Below are 20,089 nucleotides of genomic sequence, written 5' to 3'. Positions count from 1 at the left end.
CAAGCACTAGCAGTGGCGGTGGGACACAGCCATTTTTCCCATGGATATTCCCCATGGAGCAGGCAGGCCCGGAGGTGCATAGGCTCAAAAGTCATCTTTCTGCAACGACCTCGAGAAAGGTCCAGGGGATCAAGCACCACGCTCCTACGGCATATTCTGCCTGCGGCTCCATCTCGCTCTTCCTGCCTTCCTTGGGGCCTCAGGCCCTGACGTGACGGGTTGCAAAACTCCCCTGCACAAACACGCAATAAGAGGCAAGAAGGGCAAAGTCCTGCGGGGTGGGAGCACAGATCTTTTTACTCTTCGTCCTCTTGGCCTGAAAAGGAGGAAACACGGAGAACACGCTGTCTAACGCAAACAAAAACACCGGACCCTGCCCCGCCACCCCCTCGCTTCCGCCGCGCCGCCGGCACTGCGCACGCCCCGCGCGGCTGCCGTGCCCGCATGGAGGAGGAGGAGGAGGAGGATGGAGGCCAGGGAGCCGCGGGGGCTTCGGAGCGGTCTGGGCGCTTCGTGCGCTGCCTCTACGCGGTGGGATTCCTGGTGAGCGGGGAGGCGGCGGGAGGGCCGCAGTGCCTTCCCGCGCGGCCTGGGGCGGGCGGCCGCGCCCGGAGAGGGGAGTCCTCTCCGCTCCAGATGAAGGCTGCTGGGTTCCGGGGTACATCGCTACAGCTGCTCCCCCGGGAATTGGGATGCTTGTAGCGATAGTGGCGTGTAGCGGCTGTGCTGTTTTATCCGAGCGAACAGCCCTGCAGTTTGATACAGGGGTCGTATTTTTAACTTGTGGGTGCCATGGAATAGCGCAGCGCCTTTAAAGGTGAGTCTTGCCTTGTGCTTATAAGAGAGCTGGTCCCTGTGAAATACCTGTGGTTGATGTAAACTTATATTAAAAAGAAAAATACTAAAAACATGGGCTTTTCTAGGGGAAAAATCTGAGAGAATATAGACTTTAGAGAATATAGACTTTAAAGATGGATCATATTCTGTAATGATTCACTAAGCCCAGGAAAGTGCCATTTGAAATTAAAAGGGATTACTTGGAAAGTGAATACAAAGTGAGTACGAATTTGCACTGTGAAACGTCGAGATACTGTCTTACCTACCCTTAGGCTGGGCAGTAGAAACAACCTAGTTAGTTTGTGTCCTGGACCAAATACTCCAGGTAAAGGTGTGTTAGAACAAGCTTTGCTTCTTAACTAACTTTTACACACTGTGGTTCTCCAGCCCTGTAATATCTTGCTGACACTGAGCTGGAGCACACACAGATGTCAACAAAGTGTCGTTTTAGAGGAGTGGAGTGTCGTGATATAATACGGAGCTGTTGCTTGTAAGGCAAGCTTCCTGTAGCCAGGCAAATACAGGGTATCTGTCATTCAACATAAGAAATTACACATGAAATGAGAAGTAACTACCCATGAGAGGATGGTGGTTAATGGGTCTTGGTCTACCTGCACACTTACGGCAAGTCCAGTACTGCCAGGGTATATTCTGAGCCTTGTTCTTTTTAATGTCTGTATTAATAACCTGGATGAGGTCATTGAACCTCCTTCAGGTTTGCAGATGACACCTAAGACTGTGTTACTGCGGGTGTTTGGAAGTCATGCGCTCTGTGTGTTAATGCTGATGTATTTAATGATGATTCTAACCTTGTAAGTCTCAATTTCAAGCATCAAAAGATAATTAATGACAGTCGGAATTTAGAGATACACATTGTTACAGTTAATCAGGCTTTGGAGTAGTCCAGTTCAAGCAGTCGCTGATGAAAAGTGATCTTGCTCTCCAAGGGACACTAGATGCTGTGCCAGATTGTAGTAGAAGTGGAAGAACTACTAGGTCAATGTGGTGAGCTTAACAAAAGGAAAAAAGGCAAAAGGAATGATCAGGAGATCCTTGTACTGTTCAGGATGGGCAGTGTCCTTTTCCCTCCTCTTACAAAATGTTTTCTGCAAATGTTTTTGGGGTTTTTTTCTTCATGTTTCTGTCTTTTCACTACATTTAAGCTATACACAAAGGTGTAAGTAGGTTTAGATCATAGCTTCTTCCCCATTGCAGTTGAGTTGAAATACTGTAGTTTTTCAAAATATACTTTCTTTGCACAAGTAAAAAGTATTTTTAGGTGATTGAAATTACAGACAACTTCAAATTTAAAATACTGACACCAAGTACTTTTCTTGTTAAATGGGTAAAGTTTAATATATATTAAAGAAATATTTAATGTTTAAATGTGTATCTTGAGAAGGATTGTATCTGGAGGGAGGGAGAGGACTGATGTTTTCATAAGTTTAACTCCTCTAAGAGGCAATCCTTTATCTTTCAGTTTATGTATTTTGTAATTTTGTACAATTGTAATTTTGATGCACTGTAGAGGTTACAACATACCATGTTGACCATGAAAAATTAATTTTCTTTTAACCTTGTGTTGATATGGAGGTAATTTACTTCTTTTTTTTTTTAAATGTTTCCATTATCTTTGTAGAAGTTATTAAAACTTTTCCTGCCTTCTTTTCAGGATTTATTTGGGGTAAGCATGGTTGTTCCTTTAATGAATCTTCATATCAAATCTCTAGGAGCAAGTCATACAGTGGCTGGAATAATAGGTGAGTTGTAGTACTTGGCAGATTTACCAAAGAATAAGATAAGGCCTGGATTATGCCTTACTGCAAGTTGGACATTGTAACATAATTCTTCCTTGCTAATAGCACAATTCAAAATAAGTAAGGACAATTTCCTAGTGAAATTGTAAGGGCAGCCATACTGTGTTAGACCCACAGACCTGTCCAAACTTGCATACTGACAGTAGCCAAAAGCACATGCGTGGGAAAGAGTACACTTGGAAAGAATAAGGAAGGCTTGCAGTAACGTTTGTACAGATGCTTTTCCAGCATCCAAGAATTCACATCTTAGCAATTTAGGGAGCTAGAGGTGTTGCTTCTAGTTTTATTGTTATTTACAGACTCTGCAAACAGTACTTCTGTGGCTGGTTCTCCAAAGGTTTCCAAAGCCCATGATTGCTCCCATTTTGATTAAAATCCTTGCAGCTGTCTTGGCAAAATATTTATTCCCTTTAAGGAGTTTTTACAAGTAAATTCTGAAGATTAGGGATTTTATCTTAACATATTAAGTCATAAGGTAAGTTCTGTGGGTTTAAAGTTCTTTGAAGTACATTTTATGGTACTGTTTATGATTTGGAGTGATACAAGTATGATATTCTTTATAGCTATGTGTGGTTGACATGGGCTCTGTTATTCAGTTTTTTATTGTATTGCTTTTCTATTTTAGCACTTTTCATGAAATAATTCTGGTTCTACACTGACTTGACAGTATTATTTTAAGCAAGAATTAGTTAGAAATATGTCTTCATTTCAACAGTTTGCTTTGATTTTTAACTTTAAAAAAACCTGGGATTTGAGATATATTCCTATAAATAAGAGAGTCTGGCAGATATTTCTCTCTGCTTCTCTTCATTCATTCTCTTCTGTCTCTAAGTGCTGATAAATTCCTAGCCTCCAAAATGACAAAGTACAGTCTGTGGTTCCTTCAAGGTATCTGTGGTGCCTTGCAGTAGGTTGAAGTGCCAAGTGGAAAATAATTAGTCCCTCCCGGTAATGAAATTCTCTCCCAGTTCTGAGAAAGCAACCATAAATGCCTGTATCTGTTTTGTTTATTACACCATACAAAGCAACATCGTTCTACCTTACATAGTTTTACAAGTTTTCAGCACTTTTGTTTTGTCATTCCTGAAACGCTACCTTTGGTTTGTCATGCTCCCTCTTCCCCTTTTTCCAGTAAATTATTCCCAGAATTTCTCTCATTTTTTATCATTTAAAATTTTGTGTATTTTTCATTAAATAAAAAGAGTTTAATTTTTAATACTGGTATTTTGTTTGGTTTAGGATCTCTCTATGGTGTAATGCAACTGTTTTCCAGCACATTTGTGGTGAGTTCTAACACTACATTCCAGAGCATGTTGGTATTTCTATGGATTGTAGGGGGGAAAAAGGATGAGGCTAGTAATGGTGTTTCTTGGCACTTTGAAAATGCATAAAGTGCTCTTATAAACATTTTTGGTTGGAGGAACCAGGTTTTAGTTGGCGTGAAAAATGTTTGTTTCATTTATAGTGAATTGCCAGATTTTTCAGAGTCAAACGGAATACAGCTTTTAGACAAAAATTAGAATACAGATTTAGGCTCAGATACGTTACTGAGCACGTCGCAGTCACACAGCGTTATCTTCAGCATTGGTGCTGGTAAAGCAGTTGCCTTCAGTGCAATAGCCTATCCAAAAACAGTCTCGTGAGTCAGCCCTTCATAAGCCTGTTATCTACTTTGCTTTCCATGCCTAGTGAGCAGTGTCTTGTAATTCAACATATGGTCTAAATTAATGCATTGTATCTTTGCTCTTTGTTTGGTTTTGTTTTCTGTTAGCTATTGTTTTTTTACATCCTAATATTACCCTGGTACTAGTTTTCTAGCTTTCAAGGGAGCAGATTTCGAAAATCTCATGAAAAAACTGTTTCAGGGTTTGTTACCCAGGCCATCTGTGATAATTTGCCAACCTTGTGGCATTTTCTTTGAACTGCAAGACGATTGTCTACTTCCTTAAAAAACTATTTCCTTTTTGGAATCGTGCTGATTTATAATCATGTTAAATGCAAGTTTTCTGTTTGCCCTTCTCATAACTACTTCTTACCTACGCACTCAGATGACGAACTCCTCATATCTAGGATCATTCCTTTTAGGATGTTCAACAGGTGTCTAGTACACATCAACCATCAATGCAAACAAATATTTGTAGTTGGTTATGATAAGATTTTCAGAAGACCCCTACTGCTAATATGTATTGCAGGACTATTTTTAAAAGGGAGAAATTGTTTTTCAAAAAGCTGGATACATAGTGTTTAGTGGAATCATAGTTTTGACAGGTGCACTGCCAACATGGCAGAACTCTGCTGGGGACTTCCAGATTTTGAGCACTTAGGAATGCTGTGCAATAAGCTTATTAAGCTTTCATTGACAGTCCTTTGATCTCTTTTCTCAATTTAATTTAGAAGTACTGATTGTTCACTGTACATAGCTTACTGTTATAAAAAGCTAATCTTTCTTTCTTCTTTGTAAAAGGGCTGCTGGAGTGATATAGTAGGAAGACAGTATTCCTTGCTTGCTTGTATTCTTCTCAGTGCACTGGGTTACTTCCTTCTTGGAACATCCACCACTGTGTTGCTGTTTGCCGTTTCTAGAGTCCCTGTAGGTGAGTAAACACTTGGCATTTTGCAGTTTGAATTCCCTGTAGTCTTAGCTTGAGAGTTACTACAGGAAAAATCATGATATGTGGGTGGCTACATCATCACCCAGCAGCACCAACTGAACCTTAGTAATGGAAAAATCTCTACAAATCAAGAATTCTCATGACTTTTTCCTGAAAATAATTTGAAATGTTATTGTGACCTAACCCACCAGGCAGCTAAACTCCACAAAGCCACTTACTCCCCCTCCCACAGCAGAATGTGGGAGACAATTGGAATTTAAGAAAGTAAAATTCATGGGTGGAATTAAAGACAGTTTAATGGGTCAGAAAATAATAAAAAAGAATTAGAATATACAAAGCAAGTGATGCACAATCAGTTTCTCACCACTCGCTGACCAGTGCCGAGGCTGTTTCTGAGCATCAGCCCCCACACATTTATATGCTGAGCACACCACCATATGGTGTGGAATCTCCCTTTGGCCAGTTGGGGTCAGCTGTCCTGACTCTGTGCCCTCCCACCTTCTTGTGCACCCCAGCATACACACTGGTGGGATGGGGCGAGAGGCAGAAGAGTCCTTGACTTAGGGTAAGCACTGCTCAGCAACAACTAAAACATCATTGTGTTATCAACATTATTCTCATCCTACATCCAAGAAGAAAATTAACTCTGTGCAGATGAAACCAGGATAAATGTATACTCAACAACTGTCACAACTTTTATGCTGCCTTAAATGGCTGAAATTTATGAGAACAGGAGTGCAGCAATATCTTGAAAGAGGCTATTGTAAAATTAGTCATAGCAGGTACACAATATACCAGGTGACTGCTGAAAATCTTGGCCTGCAATTGCAATGGAGAATGGAATGATATGTGTGTTGGGGTTTTTTTATGCTGAAAATATACCTCAAAGTGATACTAGAAAATTTGGCTGAAGTTTTAGGTCATTGCTTCAACCAAACATTTATGTTGTACAAAAGCATGTATGTTTGCAGCACAGAAGCGAAGTTTGTGCCAGGGTTTGTATCAGAGTTCTTAAAATAGCTGAACACCTACTAGATATATTCTGATACAATAAGCATTGCTATTACTAAAGGGCACTTTTATGGACCATAGTTTTAATTTAAGAACTTCTAATATTGTTTCTTAATTTAAAGACAACTTGCTAATTAATTGCTTGGTTGAAATTTGATTAGATGAGTAGTAGATGTAGTACTTTTTAATCCTGACATCACAGTGACTGTGACAGCATTGCCATGGTCAGAGGAAAGCCACATAAAAGATCGCATTATTAATATTCTTGCAGTATACCTAACCTTCTGTGCTCTTTTTTTGCCACTCCCCAGTTTCCCATATGAACTTGGTGTGTTACAGTCTTGGCACTCTTCATATTCAGCCAAGTTGGTAAAGTTATGTCCATAAACAGATAAGCCATTTCTACTTCATCAAATTTCCTGTTTTAGCAGCTGTTTTATTCCTAGAGTGCTTCAGCACATGACTTAGTTCTTCTTTCATCAGGGCTGCAGGAGCACTCTTTGACACCGATGCCTGAATAATTTTGATTCCTAAGTCCAAATCCTCAGTCAGGATTATGGTCATGGTCCAGTGTGCTGCATGGCTCTGGCATTGAAGAATTTGTGATTAATGGGATCTTAAAAATATAAATCGTGTAGATTTTGTCCATTGATATCTCTGATAGCTTCTATCATCTTTAATCTTTTGAACAATACATGTTTTGTTATTTTGTTTATATTGTGTTGCAGGTATTTTCAAACACACACTCTCTATCTCTAAAGCCCTGCTTTCTGACTTAGTTTCGGAGAGAGACCGCCCTTTGGTAATGGGACGCTTCAATGCAGCCTCTAGCGTGGGCTTCATTCTGGGGCCTGTGGTTGGTGGCTACCTTGCAGAGTTGGAAGGTGGCTTTTATCAAACATCTTTCATCTGTGCTTCTATCTTCCTTCTGAATGGTGGTAAGTTATATGTCACATTTTGCATCTTGGGTCCCTTCATTCAGTACTTTCGTGTTTTTATGCCATCTGTAATACCTTAAATTCATAGTGTGTTTATCATCTATGGCATAAATGTTCTGTATACCAATACTACTCTTTGAATTTGAACGTGAGTGGAAGGAATTTTGGGAATTTTGAAACAGTTAACCTCTAGGTGCTTCTCCTTTGTTTTGCATATATCCCCTTTACATTCAGACACAAATAGAAACTTTCGATGTGCCTAAAGATCAAGACTAGAACTCAGAATTTTTGCTTTAGTCTTTAGATTTGTTCATATGGTATGAGTATGGCATTTCATTGTTTTCCTTTGTTGCTTTCACTGCATTAAAAATTGAACTGATACTGTGAATAACACTAGCCTTAATGATTGCAGTTTTTTAAGTGAAATTATTGTTGAAGTCCTTTTTTGAATTGTTACAGTAAAACTAATGTCTTTTATGTAAAGTTGATGCAATTGAATGAAATAAAATGATTTCTTGATATACATAGGTCTTGTCTGGATGTTACCCTGGAATAAAGAAAACACTGGCAACCAGGAACATCATCAAGACAAAGGAACAAATAGTTTTGCAGCAAAAGCAAATCATGACCTGCACTTCAAATCAGCAGCTAATAGAGCTGTGACAAACAATAATGTTTTCCAGTCTCCGTGGATCCAAGTTGCAACAGTGTTGAAGAAGATTAAAGAGATTGCATGCTCTAACTTGTGGGATATATTTTTAGTACGGTTTCTGATGTCTGTGGCAATACTGCTGTACTATAGCAATTTCACTCTGGCCTTGGAGGAGAGATTTGGGGTGAAACCACTGTTCTCTGGATACTTAACAAGCTATAGCAGTGCACTTGGAGTCCTGGCTGGTTGTCTGCTCGGACCAATAACAAGGCTCTATCAGCACAACACTTACAGAATTCTGTTGCACTCCAGCACTTTCACCTGTGTGCTGATTCTCCTGTATGCATCAGCACTGAACATATGGATGGTCATTTTGTCTTCCACATTCTTAGCCTTTTCAACTACTATAGGTCGTACTTGTATCCTTGATCTTGAATTGACCATTGGTGGGAATGAGGCCAGTGGCACACTTCTAGGTGTTGGACAGTCTGTGACATCAGTGGGACGTATAATTGCCCCACTCCTTTCTGGAATTGCGCAGGAGTTCAGTCCTTGTGGCCCTCCAAGTCTAGCTGTTGGACTAGCTTTAGTAGCTATTCTGATAATGAATGCAAACAAACAAAAATACTGTAGTCATGGAAATGTGAAGTTAAAAAATCAGTAGGCACAATTTTGGATTGCATAGATGTATCTTCACCTGCCAGGCTTGTACAGTGGTTACATGATCTTTTAAGAGGGCACATTGTGTTCATGTGGAGGCAAGTATTTCTGCTGCAGGGATGTTAACTCTAGATAAATGTTATTCTAACTGGTACCACTAGAACATTTATAAGAGGGACCAATGTTGCTATATTGTACTGCCTGTGATTTTTTTTTTTAAATGGATTTTTAACCCTTTTTGAGGGGAAAAGAGAATATCATGAAATGCATGAATCCTGCTTGTAGCTCATATTTGAAGCAGTGTTTAGATTGAGAGACTGTTAAAATACAAAAATTGATTCTTATTATTTAATCAAAGGTGGATATTTGTTATTTAATCAGAAGGAGAATTTGCAATATGCTTGTTGGCCTTAATTTCTTATGCTATGGTCAATTGCCATTTGTCTGCTGTGACAGTAGCTCAGTTAATAAGGTGTTTGCTTATGTGATTTTTTTTTAAGCATACTTTGTCTACAAAACTTGCTGCACACCATGATCAGGCACTTTGGGATAGTCATCCAACCCCTGCTGATTCCTGGTCCTTCCCAGGTAACAGAATTGGGTATATGCGAACTTCGTGTATTAGAAGACCTAAAGTGGAAAATTTTAAAGTTATACAAGCCGATTCAGACTGAAACTGAGGCTGAATGTAAATTTTATTGAAATTTGAATTGGTGGTTTCTGTTTAGTAATAACTTCTACTGCTCAATTTTGTCATAAAATATTTGTTATTATTTCCTGTGCAATTTTTCAACCTTCATTTTAAGAATAAATTTCCCTCTTAATGCTTTTGAATGACTGTAAAGATGTGCTGGAGCAACTAGCAGTAGTTCATGGATCTTGAGTAATGCATCCTCTCTTATCTCAGGCATAAGTGACACTTCAGTGACGAGAAAAATTTTTGTTTGTATTTTAGTCATTGTTTGAGTGCATGGCTTAACTAATGAGAGGTTACTCTCAGAGCTATACTGGAAGTTGTAGCAGTCCTCTGTTATTTATTGTTCAAGCTCATATTACTTGCCACTCACCAGTGTTTGTATTTCATTTGAAACATAGGAAAAATGTATTTTTCACCTATAAGGTTCCATATGCGCTTCCTAATAATACTTGAAGAAAGTACAAAGTCAACTATATGAAATTGTTGGGTTGAGGGAGGGTTGGTTGAAAAACAATTTAGTTATCTTCTTGAACACATCTGCTGAACAAAGACTGTTGCTTGCTTCAGGTGAGTCATAGATGGTGTTTTGCGGTTTTTATTTTCATTTTCTTCTTTACCTTTTCCAGTGCCTGCTAGTGTTCAGATATTTGTTGAAATATTCCAGTAGCAGCACCATGGGAATATATATATATACACACACACACACATATATATATATAAAAAACTGAATTGTTTTAATTTTATATATTGGCACTATATTTATATATAGTGTCTTATTAGTGCTATGATTTCAGTACATATCCTCAGAATTCTTTATTACAATAATCTTCTCCCTAGGAACTTGAGGCATTTTCAAGTATCTTATCTTTTCTTGCCTTATTTGGTAGATGCCCCAAAACATTGTTGCCCTAATTTTCCTGTTTTCTTTCTTTTCATCTTTTTTTTTTTTCTTTACCTAAAACTTTTCAGGGACTTCTGTTTTTCATCTCTAGCAAGGGGTGAAGGAAAAGAGTAGGAAAAAAGCTTCAAAAATTAATATATATGAATGATTTAGTAATTTTTCCAATACTTGTTGGTTATATGAGGTAACATTTACCTTTCTAAGGTGGTATACTGAATAAGTCTGACTTCTGTAAACACTTATACTAACACATACAGCTGTCTGAATATTTTTTACAAAATCTTTGCAACTTCACTGGTTTATACATAAGTGAAAAATGTGCTTTCCCTGTAAGCAGATATTTTTGTTTTATTTTGAAAAATGGTGCTCCATATGAGCTAAATAAAAATGAAATTAAATACTAAAATTGAGAAATCTATGAAAGCCTATGGTCTTGGGGGCATGTTGCAATACATGTTACATGTTTTAACTTGTAGGCCAAAATGATTTCTGAGGTGCCACAGAAACACATCTTCTTTATACAGCCCCAGGTTCAGAAAAGTTGCGCTAATTTTTTTTTTAAGGATTAAAAATGAAGTGACATTCCACATGCATCATTTTGTCATTGTGCTTTTTCCCCTCTTCCTCTGCTGAAACTACAGCACAATACAGAACTGTTCAACTCAATATGAAGTGCAGATTTTTTTTTCTTCTAGCTGTGATTCATATGATCATTTGAATCTGCCTACTTTTCACATAAAAAGCACAGAAACCAAGGATTCAACCAAGAAGAACTTAGCAATTTTGAGATGAAGTGCTTAAAGCTACCGTTCCTAGTGCCTGGAGAGCACATTTGTGTCCCTTGTGTTGCCTCTTAGTTGCCATAACTGTGCGAGTTCAAAGAATGATGATTCAGTGATGTTCCCAGAGATGAGATGTGACTCCCCCTTTCAAGTTGAGGGAGGAGCAGCTGCAGCTATTTTTGGCTAGTCTAGTGGGCAAACTACTGAATTACTAAGGAGTTTCTTGAATCCAGTTGTACTATCTGAAGACTGTAACAAAACAGATCTGAATATGGACTAAAGGAAAAGAGTTTCTACCAGCAGATCACTGCAAATTAAGATTTTTCTCTTACTTGCTGTTACTTTATTTTGGCTTGGTTTCCTTGGGCATGTAGAAAGGGTAGGGGCATGATTTGGTTTTGGTTGTTTGGGGGGTTTTTTGCTTTTTGCCTTTCAAAATTTTCACTTTGGTAAAAGTGACTTTTCTGACAGTTTTGATCAGGCCATGTTGAAGACACTACATATATAGGATAGTAATTTATATCTGTAAAACAGCTGGTAGCATATGATATGCACTGATTTTGTTGCTTTTAAATGATGAAGCAAATGTAAGATTTTTTTTCATGCTGGTGTAGGCTGTATACATTTGAAGAGATCCTTTATAAACATACCAGTTGTGGTGGGTTGACCCTGGCTGGACACCAGGTACCCACCAAAGGCACTGCATCACTCCCCTCCACAACTGGACAGGGGAGAGAAAATATAACAAAAGGCTCGTGAGTTTAGATAAGGACAGAGAGAGATCACAAACTGATTACTGTCATGAGCAAAACAGACTTGACTTGGGGAAATGAATTAAATTTATTATCAATCAAATCAGAGCAGGATAATGAGAAGTAAAATAAATCTTAAAAACACCTTCTCCACACACACACCCCCTCCCTTCTTCCTGCGCTCTACCTTGTCCCCTGCCACAGTGCAGGGAGCTGAGCAAGAGGGGGTTACAGTCAGTTCATCATGTTTCTGCCGCTGCTTCTTCCTCAGGAGAGGAGTCCTTCCTCTGCTCCAGCATGGAGTCCCTTCCACAGGAGACAGTCGTCCGCAACTTCTTCCAACATGAGTCCTTCCCACAGACTACAGCACATGAACTGCTCCAGCGTGGGTCCATTCCACATGGTGTAGTCCTTCAGGAAGAGGCTACTCCAGCATGGGTTCTTCATAGGGTCAGAAGCACAGTCAGTAAACCTGTTCAAGCATGGGCTCCTCTCTCTCTGGGTCCACAGGTCCCTGCCTGGAGCCCTCTCCAGTGTAGGTTTCTCACAGGGTCATAGCCTTCTTTTGAGCATCCATGTGCTCCAGCACAGGGCTCCTTCACAGGCTGCACGTGGATATCTGCTCCCCTGTGGACCTCCATGGGCTGCAGGGGGACAGCTGCTTCACCATGATCTTCACCATGATCTTCACCATGGGCTGCAGGGGAATCTCAGCTCTGGTGCCTGCAGCCCCTCTTCCCTCTCCTTCACTGACCTCGAGGTCTGCAGAATGGTTTCACATATTCTCACTCCTCTCTGGCCACAATTACTTCTGCACAATAAACTTTTCTTTTTCTGTCTTAAATGTGTTATGCCAGAGTCATTACTATCATCACTGATTGATGGCCTTGGCCAGCAGCGAGTCCATCTTGGACCCAGCTGGCATTGGCTCTGTTGGACATAGGGGAAGCTGGCAGTTTCTCAGAGAAGCACCTCTATAGCTACTCTGGTACTAGAACCTTGCAATGCAAACCCAATACACCAATTCTGCAGAATTCAGTTTCTTGTCTAGTTTTCTTTCCTCTAAATTTACTCAACACAGCACTATCACAAGGGTCACCACCATTCTCATTTTCTGAGAACAGGTTGATTATTGAGCAGATAATGCAGCAACAAAACAGGACAAGGGTTGCTTATGAACTGGCGTGCTTACTTCAACCACTCTGTAGTGCCATCACATCCCTGCTGTTGGAAACCTCTGTGGGTATGTGGAGGTGCTGCCAGTCCCCATTTGGTTATGGGTGTTGCGGGATACCGTGAAGTAAATGATCCTTTATAGCTTGGCAATTTGGCGTTTGAAAACCCAAGACTTGCCGGTGCTGTTATTGCTGTAATATTGAAGATTCATTCACAAAGAGCTGATCATGAATCTTGTAAGGGAGTATATTGGAGCCTGAACTTTAAGAATCAAATTATTGTGAATGGAGGTCAGACTGCTTTTAAAAACGAAAGAGTGTAGAGCTTGCTTTAAAGGGAAGTCCTGAAAAATTTATGTGTTCTTACAAAGAGAAATTAATCCAAATTTCTAATTATTTTAAGTCCCAGCATCAAAGAACTATTTTCTGAAACGTGTTTCACAATAGGAAACAGTCTTCCATCCTTTCAAATGTGTAATAGATGAAAAATAAATTAAGTAAACTGGAGTATTTAAAATTACTTTTCCTTTTTGTGGCAAAAAAAAATTACTTTTTGAAACAAAACCTGTGGCAATAAGGGTGCTGTTGTAACAAACAACAAATTTAAACCTGAGCACATGAACCACTGAAGGTCACCAGAGCAGCCATCTAACTACTGCTTTCCCTTCTGCATTTTTTGTCCCCCATATTCTGCCATGTCTCACAGGATGAAAAGATTTCCAAAGCATGTCAGTGCTGTGTGGGAACCATATCAGGGTTTGCCATCTTGGGAAAGGAATAATGCTAAACCAATCTCCCCCTGTTTGTTAGATTGTCTGGTCATTTAATAGATAGGCCAGGAGGGAGATGAAACTCTTTGACTTGAAAGTTTGAAGAGAGCCTTCATAGCCATTCATACAACAGACAATGTCAAGCACAGCTGCAGGTTTTATCTTGAAAGTGTAAGTTATATCATAATCTGCTAAAAAAAGGGCTAAAAAAAAAGAACTGTTAGTCCTTCTACTAATCTGGATTTAAAAAGCACCTGATTTAGGTAGTCCACGATTTCTCTCTACACTGTGTCCTAAAGTGGCTCCTCCTTCTCATGCTTGGACTTGATACCCCCTCCTTCATTGTTTTCTGACCTGAGCCTCTGATCTATTGTTGGCATGGCTGGGACTGTGTATTGCAGATGCCATGTTTTATGCATATTTACAAGGATATTTTTATAGGATCAGAGCTCTTGTAGTACAAAAAGCATTGCTCCAGCTAATTTCACAATCCTTTATCTTTTCTTCAGAGGCTGGGAGATGTCAGAACTTGGACAGTTTTGGAAATGGCGCATTTCTTGCAGCATCAGCTGATATCTGGAATTGGTGGACTTGGCAACTCTTCAAAAAGTTGGTGGAGGGTGAAGTGTGTTTGCTCCCAGAGAGTCAAAGATACTCTTCACAACAACAGGCATATTATTTTGGCAATTTTTTAAACTATGTTTTTCCATGTGATTTCTGTGTGGCATTAGTGGAGAAGGATATTCTAAAGTTTCTAAATTGTTAGGCAGCACAGTTTTCTTTTGATGAACTGGTTTCAGTGAAGTTTGCATTATACTTTAGTACCAAGTAGGACAGCCCTTAAAATTTTGCCTTTCATGGCAAAATATTGTTTTTTCTTTCATATATCTACCTAAAACAGATAACTGGATGTCTGTCTACTCTAGCCCTTGCTATACCTACTTTCTGATCTATTTACTTTCAATTTATAGGCCTCTCAGCAGCTGAAGGAGGAAAGAAATTCTCAGAAAACCCTAATTCAGAGTGGAACATATATATTTTCCCTAAAACTGTAAAACTGAACTTGCTTCATCGAAAACACACTAAAATATTTATACTACAGAGTGTACTGGGTAGTCCACCTGGAAACAAAACATTTGTATGGGGCTTTGGCACGTTTCCCCATCACTGCTGAAGATGTGGTTTCCTGAAAAAGTGAGAAACATGTCCCCAGTCAATACATGACTTTCCCCATCAGATGGTGCTCGAGGACAGATTTATTGGGCATTTCATCTCCAGCAGACAAGCTCTCATTGACACAAGATGAAGGAAGCGACTCCTCTGCAAGCTCAAAAAGTGCTATCTAACTTGTTTTGACTTTGCAGGAAAAGAAAAAAAAAGATATAAAAAGGTAAACCTCTGACCCGAACCACAGCAAGAGTTGAATGAGAAGGGTTACCTGGGACACTGACTCTGTCACCTGCTGCTGTCATTGCTACTAAGAGAACACCCAGGAAATCAGTTCCCAGAGATGACAAGGGTCTCATTCAGCAGTAGCAGAACAGAGCCTGAAAAGGGTGGGAGGAGCAGGAGTGAGGAAGGCAGAGAGTACTTGCAAGGACACAGAGTCCCAGGAGATTTGCAATTCTGCTTCACAGTGTAACCATGCTGGAGATGTGCCTTGATGCTTGTATTCTGTGGATTCTAAAGTGATTTGGAAAGGTAACAACATGCTATGATGTTTTGAAGCACCAAGAGTTTAAGACTATATTTCATAAAAATGACCTTCAATTTGATGTGCTTATACTATGGGGCACCCACTTTAAGTACCAAGATCTGAGCATGCACGGCACTAATGGGCAACAAGCATAGCAGTAAGGTTCCTGAAAGCTGCATTCATTATTTAAAATTGTGCCATAAAAAATAACAACCATTTGAAAAACAATAAAAGGCAGCTTTCCCCAGATAGAAGCCAAATGCTTGGTCATTACCAGCACATGGATGAGAAAACTCCACAGAGAGTAAACTAAATGTTGATGTGCAGCATTTCACATTTATTTATTTTGGCAGATTTCAGATGGGCCTAATATAAAACACCTGATATAAGCATTCTGATCTGCAAGGAGGATGTCTCAAAACTGAAATCCAAACTCGAGGCTTTTTTCTTACTTAAACATGATCCAAATAATGCAGTGACAGAGCATTCACTGACAATTTTACTGATGAAACATACTTTCCTATTGAAAGACAAATTTAAATTTGTTTTTAAAACTTGCTGGCTTTGTTTGAACCCAATTTTATTTCCAAACAAGAGATGATCATTAAAGGACAGGTAAGTATTGATTTCCACAAAAATCATTTGTTGAGAATAGCCATGAGCTTTTGACTGAGATTATAGCATTCACACAGCCATCCCTCTGCAGCTTAGACTTCGCATTTGCCACACAGCAGAAACTTCCATAGCTGGAACAGAGGAAAAAAGAATAAAAGACCTGTGCCAAGCAATGAGCTTAGGAAGGTTTGATATTTCAAATACATACATGAAATAAATATTCTGGAAAAGCTGTTAGAAGAAGCAAAGACTTAAATACCCATTTATCAATCCCACCCACAATCATTTGAAAGAAATCTACCCTGTGATTTTAAAAGAAAACTCTGATTTTTAATAGTTCTTTCAAAACAAGCTTAAATAATAAAAAAAATTAATCTTATTGCCCACAGATTTAGAAATGTGCTAATGAAAGAGAACAGTTATGATTTCACAGTGTACATTCTTCAACGACAGTTATCAATGTTGTAACAAGTAGAATGAAAATGATTTCTGCATTGTGCTGAAATGTGTATCTGTGCTAATGCAAGCTTAGTACTTAGATTAAGTGGGACAGAAAGTGCAAATTCCTGAGAGCTACAGTTGAGTATCATTTATTTTAATGCACCCTCCCTTCCCATATGCCTTCAAATGACAGCCATTGACACTAGGATCAAGAAGTCCATGTTATTAAGGTGCACAGTGACTTCATCAGATTCCAGGGCCCCTCTCTGCTACTTTTCTGTAAAAACAAATTAGACAGAACATTTCTGTTCCTTGGAGTGCATAGCTTAGACAAAGAAAAGATTATCTTTCCCCTTTTATATATGAGGAAACAAAAAGTAAAACAAGTTGACCAGGGTCACAAGCATGAGTGAGCAAGCTTTCTTGAGTCTCAGTGGTCCCTGACTCAAACAGGAGACTGCTCGCTTTGTCTACGTGCAGTGCTCTGTAACTATTCTACTGCTGTATTTGCATTGCAACCAAGAAACTAAGGTGCAAAAAGCAATTTTGGTTAAGAACATTATTTATCCACTTGAAGTTTTCTTTTTTTTAGGCCTTCTGGTGTCCCACTAGTTGCTCTCAGCTCTTGCTGACATTAGTGAAAGCCAAGGTAATTCAGTTTTTCTTTGGTGATCCTTAGTACCTTTCAAAGGTAACATATTGCCAAAAATTCAGAAAGTAAAAATTCAAGCTATTCAGGTCTTGTCTCTGTTGCGAGTCCTTTTTATAAGCCGTATTTGCAATTCTGCCCCTACAGCTTGTTCCTTCTCTTCTTCCTCTTTTTCTGCATCACAGGTCCTCAAACAAACTAGGCTTCAGGAATATATTTATGCTTCTTTAGAAGTCTATATGATAGGTGCATTGTGCAATTTTCAGTGTTACTCATACTAAAGCTCTGGTTAAAACAAGTATTATTGGTTATAAATAAAATATGAAATGATACACTTTTTTTAAGAATCCATTCATCACTGGACTTTCAACAATGATTTTCAATGGATAACTAGGTATTGAACTTCCATGACTTGGTTCCATAAGGCGTAAGGCACATTTCCGTACTATCTTAATAGTGGAAATAATGTAATTAAATTAAAGCATTGCTGTAAGTTACTTATAAAAGAGATGATTCTTTTTAATGTCTTCAGCTTTGCAATTGTTCCAGTATTCCTTTCACTTAGTTAAAGCCATTGACTTTACTCAAATGGAAGTGGTTAGACCCAAATTGAGGCTTGTTTGGTTATTTTAATGGATCCTGCAGTCTGATCAGATAGTGTAGAATTCTAATTCAGAATGTTCATGATTTATTAGCAATAGTTCTCTTTTGGCTATGTTCAGTATGGCTGGTTCTCAGGCTTATTTCTCTGCCTTTCCCCTTGCGACGCCTGCCTAACTAACCGTGGTGGTGGCATAGGTCTTGCTGGCCCATGGTCTGCAGTCAGATCTTCCCTGCTCAAAGTGCCAAATCTTGGTCTTGTGAGCAGTGGCTGCCTGAACCCAATGGACGGCTGAGGCAAGGTGCTTGGTTCCTGCTGCTCTCCTCGTCCATCCTGGCTTCCATCAACTTCATTCTTCCACTCCACCCTAAACTCAGGCAGTGGCCTCTGCTGTCTCAGTCTCTGGTCTCTCAAGATTTTGCCTGCTCTGGGTCTTAGATTGAGCACTGTAGTAGCAGCATCCAACTCAGAGTCACTGCTGTCACCCACTGTTAATTGAAAACAAAATTAAAATTTTAAGTGCAGAATATAACTGTTCCAGGAATATTCAAATAACAGCATACTGAGCACTAGTAGCCACAGAAAAAAGTTTCCCTCTATTTCCTAAATTTGGTGCTTTCTGATTAGACCCAGTAACAACAGCCTCTTAACTCCACCAGTATAGAGGACAGATTTGACTTACAAACACCTCTCCCCTCAAAACTGTGATTTTTAGAAAGGCCTCACTCAGCTGCTCCTTGATTGCCAAGTGCCTCCTTGTTTAAATTGACATTACCCAGTTCTGGCTCTGAACATGGAAAACCTGTCTTTTTCTGAGGTACTTGGGGTCTATTCCTTGCTTACATCCAAGCAGGATACAAAAATTAGATTTCTTACCCTCATATCCCATGAAATCTAAACCATCTGGCATTTCCAGACCATAACATGTACAGGGGCTCTAGAAATGTGACTGGAAAAGGAGCATCAATACTCTACCAAGCAAAGGATCTTTCAAGGTCAATGTATAGGTGGGAGGAAACATCCTATCCTTAATATGCCTGAATGTCAGACATGAAAGAAAATCCACAGGGCAAATCTCACGGGTTGCAAGTGGTGCAGACTATTTCTCCTGCTCACAGCAGGGTAGAAAATGGCCAAAGGAAAGCTGGCATGATTGTTTAGGGAATGCTCATAGATGATCACTACCAGGTAAACCAAGCTGGAGATTGCCTGGATGTGCACATATGCACACACTTCTCCTCAGCAGATTTCTTTAAAATGAATTAACACCTTCATCAAAACTTACACAATTGAGTAATTTGATAATTATTTTAACAATAAGTTATGAATGCCTCTGATTTGTTCTTACGCTTAAGTCAGAAATGATATTTTAAATATATCAAAGTAAAGAACTGTGTATTGTGCAACTGTCATAATAACAACTTCCATTAGGAGCCTTCGTGTTATTTCTTTTAAAAAGGTGAAGAAGTCAACAAAATATATGACCATGTAATTGTCCATTCACCCAGATAATTATATATCAAGGAAGGTCTTCATCAGACTGTGTTTTCAGGCTTTTCCCCTCCTAAATATGTCAAATAATATATTTTTTGACAACTGAATAATCTGGAGGCACATTTCCTCTCTAATTCTAGATGACGGTAGGTGACCTCTGCAGACATAACTACAGAATAAAAGGCATCCTACATAGAGGAGAGCAAAGATGTAATTATTAAAAGACAAAACCATGCTCTATTGCTAAATTAAGCGGGAAGAGTGGAAAACTAATTAGGGTGGAGATCAAGACATTTAGTAACTTTGCAGAGATTTAATCTTCCCAGCAAGAGATCCTGATGGTAGCTTGTCATGAAAGGAAATGCTCCTGAGCACGGTATAAGCATGGTAATGCAACCAGTAATAATCAAAAGTAATATACAGAATTGGGCAAAGTTTTCACATCTAATAGCTGTCTTCCTCCAGATTTTGGGTTTAGGGTTTTTTTGTTAGAATTCAAGAACACCAATATAAAACATTCGTGAGTTTACGCAGGAGGAAAAAATTAACAAGTTGTTTGTAACCCAGAGCACTTTGAGAAGTTCTTCACGAGAACAATAAACCAGACCTCATGTTCTCATTCTCCTCTCTGGTTTGGTTCTCAGAGCAGTGTCCTCTACCCTGACCCCAGTGAGAAAAGAAACCATATAGCCTCACAATCCAAGAGGGATATTTGGACATTATGGAATAAACACAAGGAGAATGAGCCATAGCAGTGTTCCTGGTGCAGAAGTGTTTCAGGCTGCTGCTTGCTCACATGAGATGTCCTGGGAGGACTATGCCACTACAGAGAAAGCACCACAAAATGCTGCTGTCCAGGGCATTCCTCTACACTCAGATTCCTGCTTTAGGACCCACTGCTTTTAATGCTCTAATATAATGATTTCTCTAAATCATTCCTGGAAAAACTTTCCTTCTATGTATGCAAAATGACTATAGCACAGTAAGAG

At 39.2% G+C, this 20,089-nt stretch overlaps 2 protein-coding genes across 2 annotated transcripts in view; one reads left to right on the top strand and one right to left on the bottom strand.

Annotated features, from left to right (window-relative positions):
* Positions 1 to 296: 296 nt before the first annotated feature.
* Positions 297 to 8,653, top strand: MFSD9 (major facilitator superfamily domain containing 9). The gene is made up of 6 exons (XM_027674964.1): positions 297 to 543; positions 2,510 to 2,597; positions 3,894 to 3,937; positions 5,119 to 5,248; positions 7,006 to 7,215; positions 7,744 to 8,653. Exons 1-6 carry the CDS (start codon positions 445 to 447, stop codon positions 8,529 to 8,531), a joined length of 1,359 nt encoding a protein of 452 aa, XP_027530765.1. The 5' UTR covers positions 297 to 444; the 3' UTR covers positions 8,532 to 8,653.
* Positions 8,654 to 16,223: 7,570 nt separating this feature from the next.
* Positions 16,224 to 20,089, bottom strand: part of SLC9A2 (solute carrier family 9 member A2) — a 35,223-nt gene continuing 31,357 nt past the window's right edge. The window contains exon 12 of the mRNA XM_027674963.1: positions 16,224 to 18,094. Coding sequence (XP_027530764.1) covers positions 17,724 to 18,094 — 371 coding nt within the window. The 3' untranslated portion in view covers positions 16,224 to 17,723. The remainder of the gene's footprint in view (positions 18,095 to 20,089) is intronic.

The sequence above is a fragment of the Neopelma chrysocephalum genome, unplaced genomic scaffold (assembly GCF_003984885.1).
Source record: "Neopelma chrysocephalum unplaced genomic scaffold, ASM398488v2 Primary Assembly neopelma1_25, whole genome shotgun sequence".
NCBI classification, from domain to species: Eukaryota; Metazoa; Chordata; class Aves; order Passeriformes; family Pipridae; genus Neopelma; species Neopelma chrysocephalum.
This window is presented reverse-complemented; position numbering and strand designations above follow the sequence as displayed.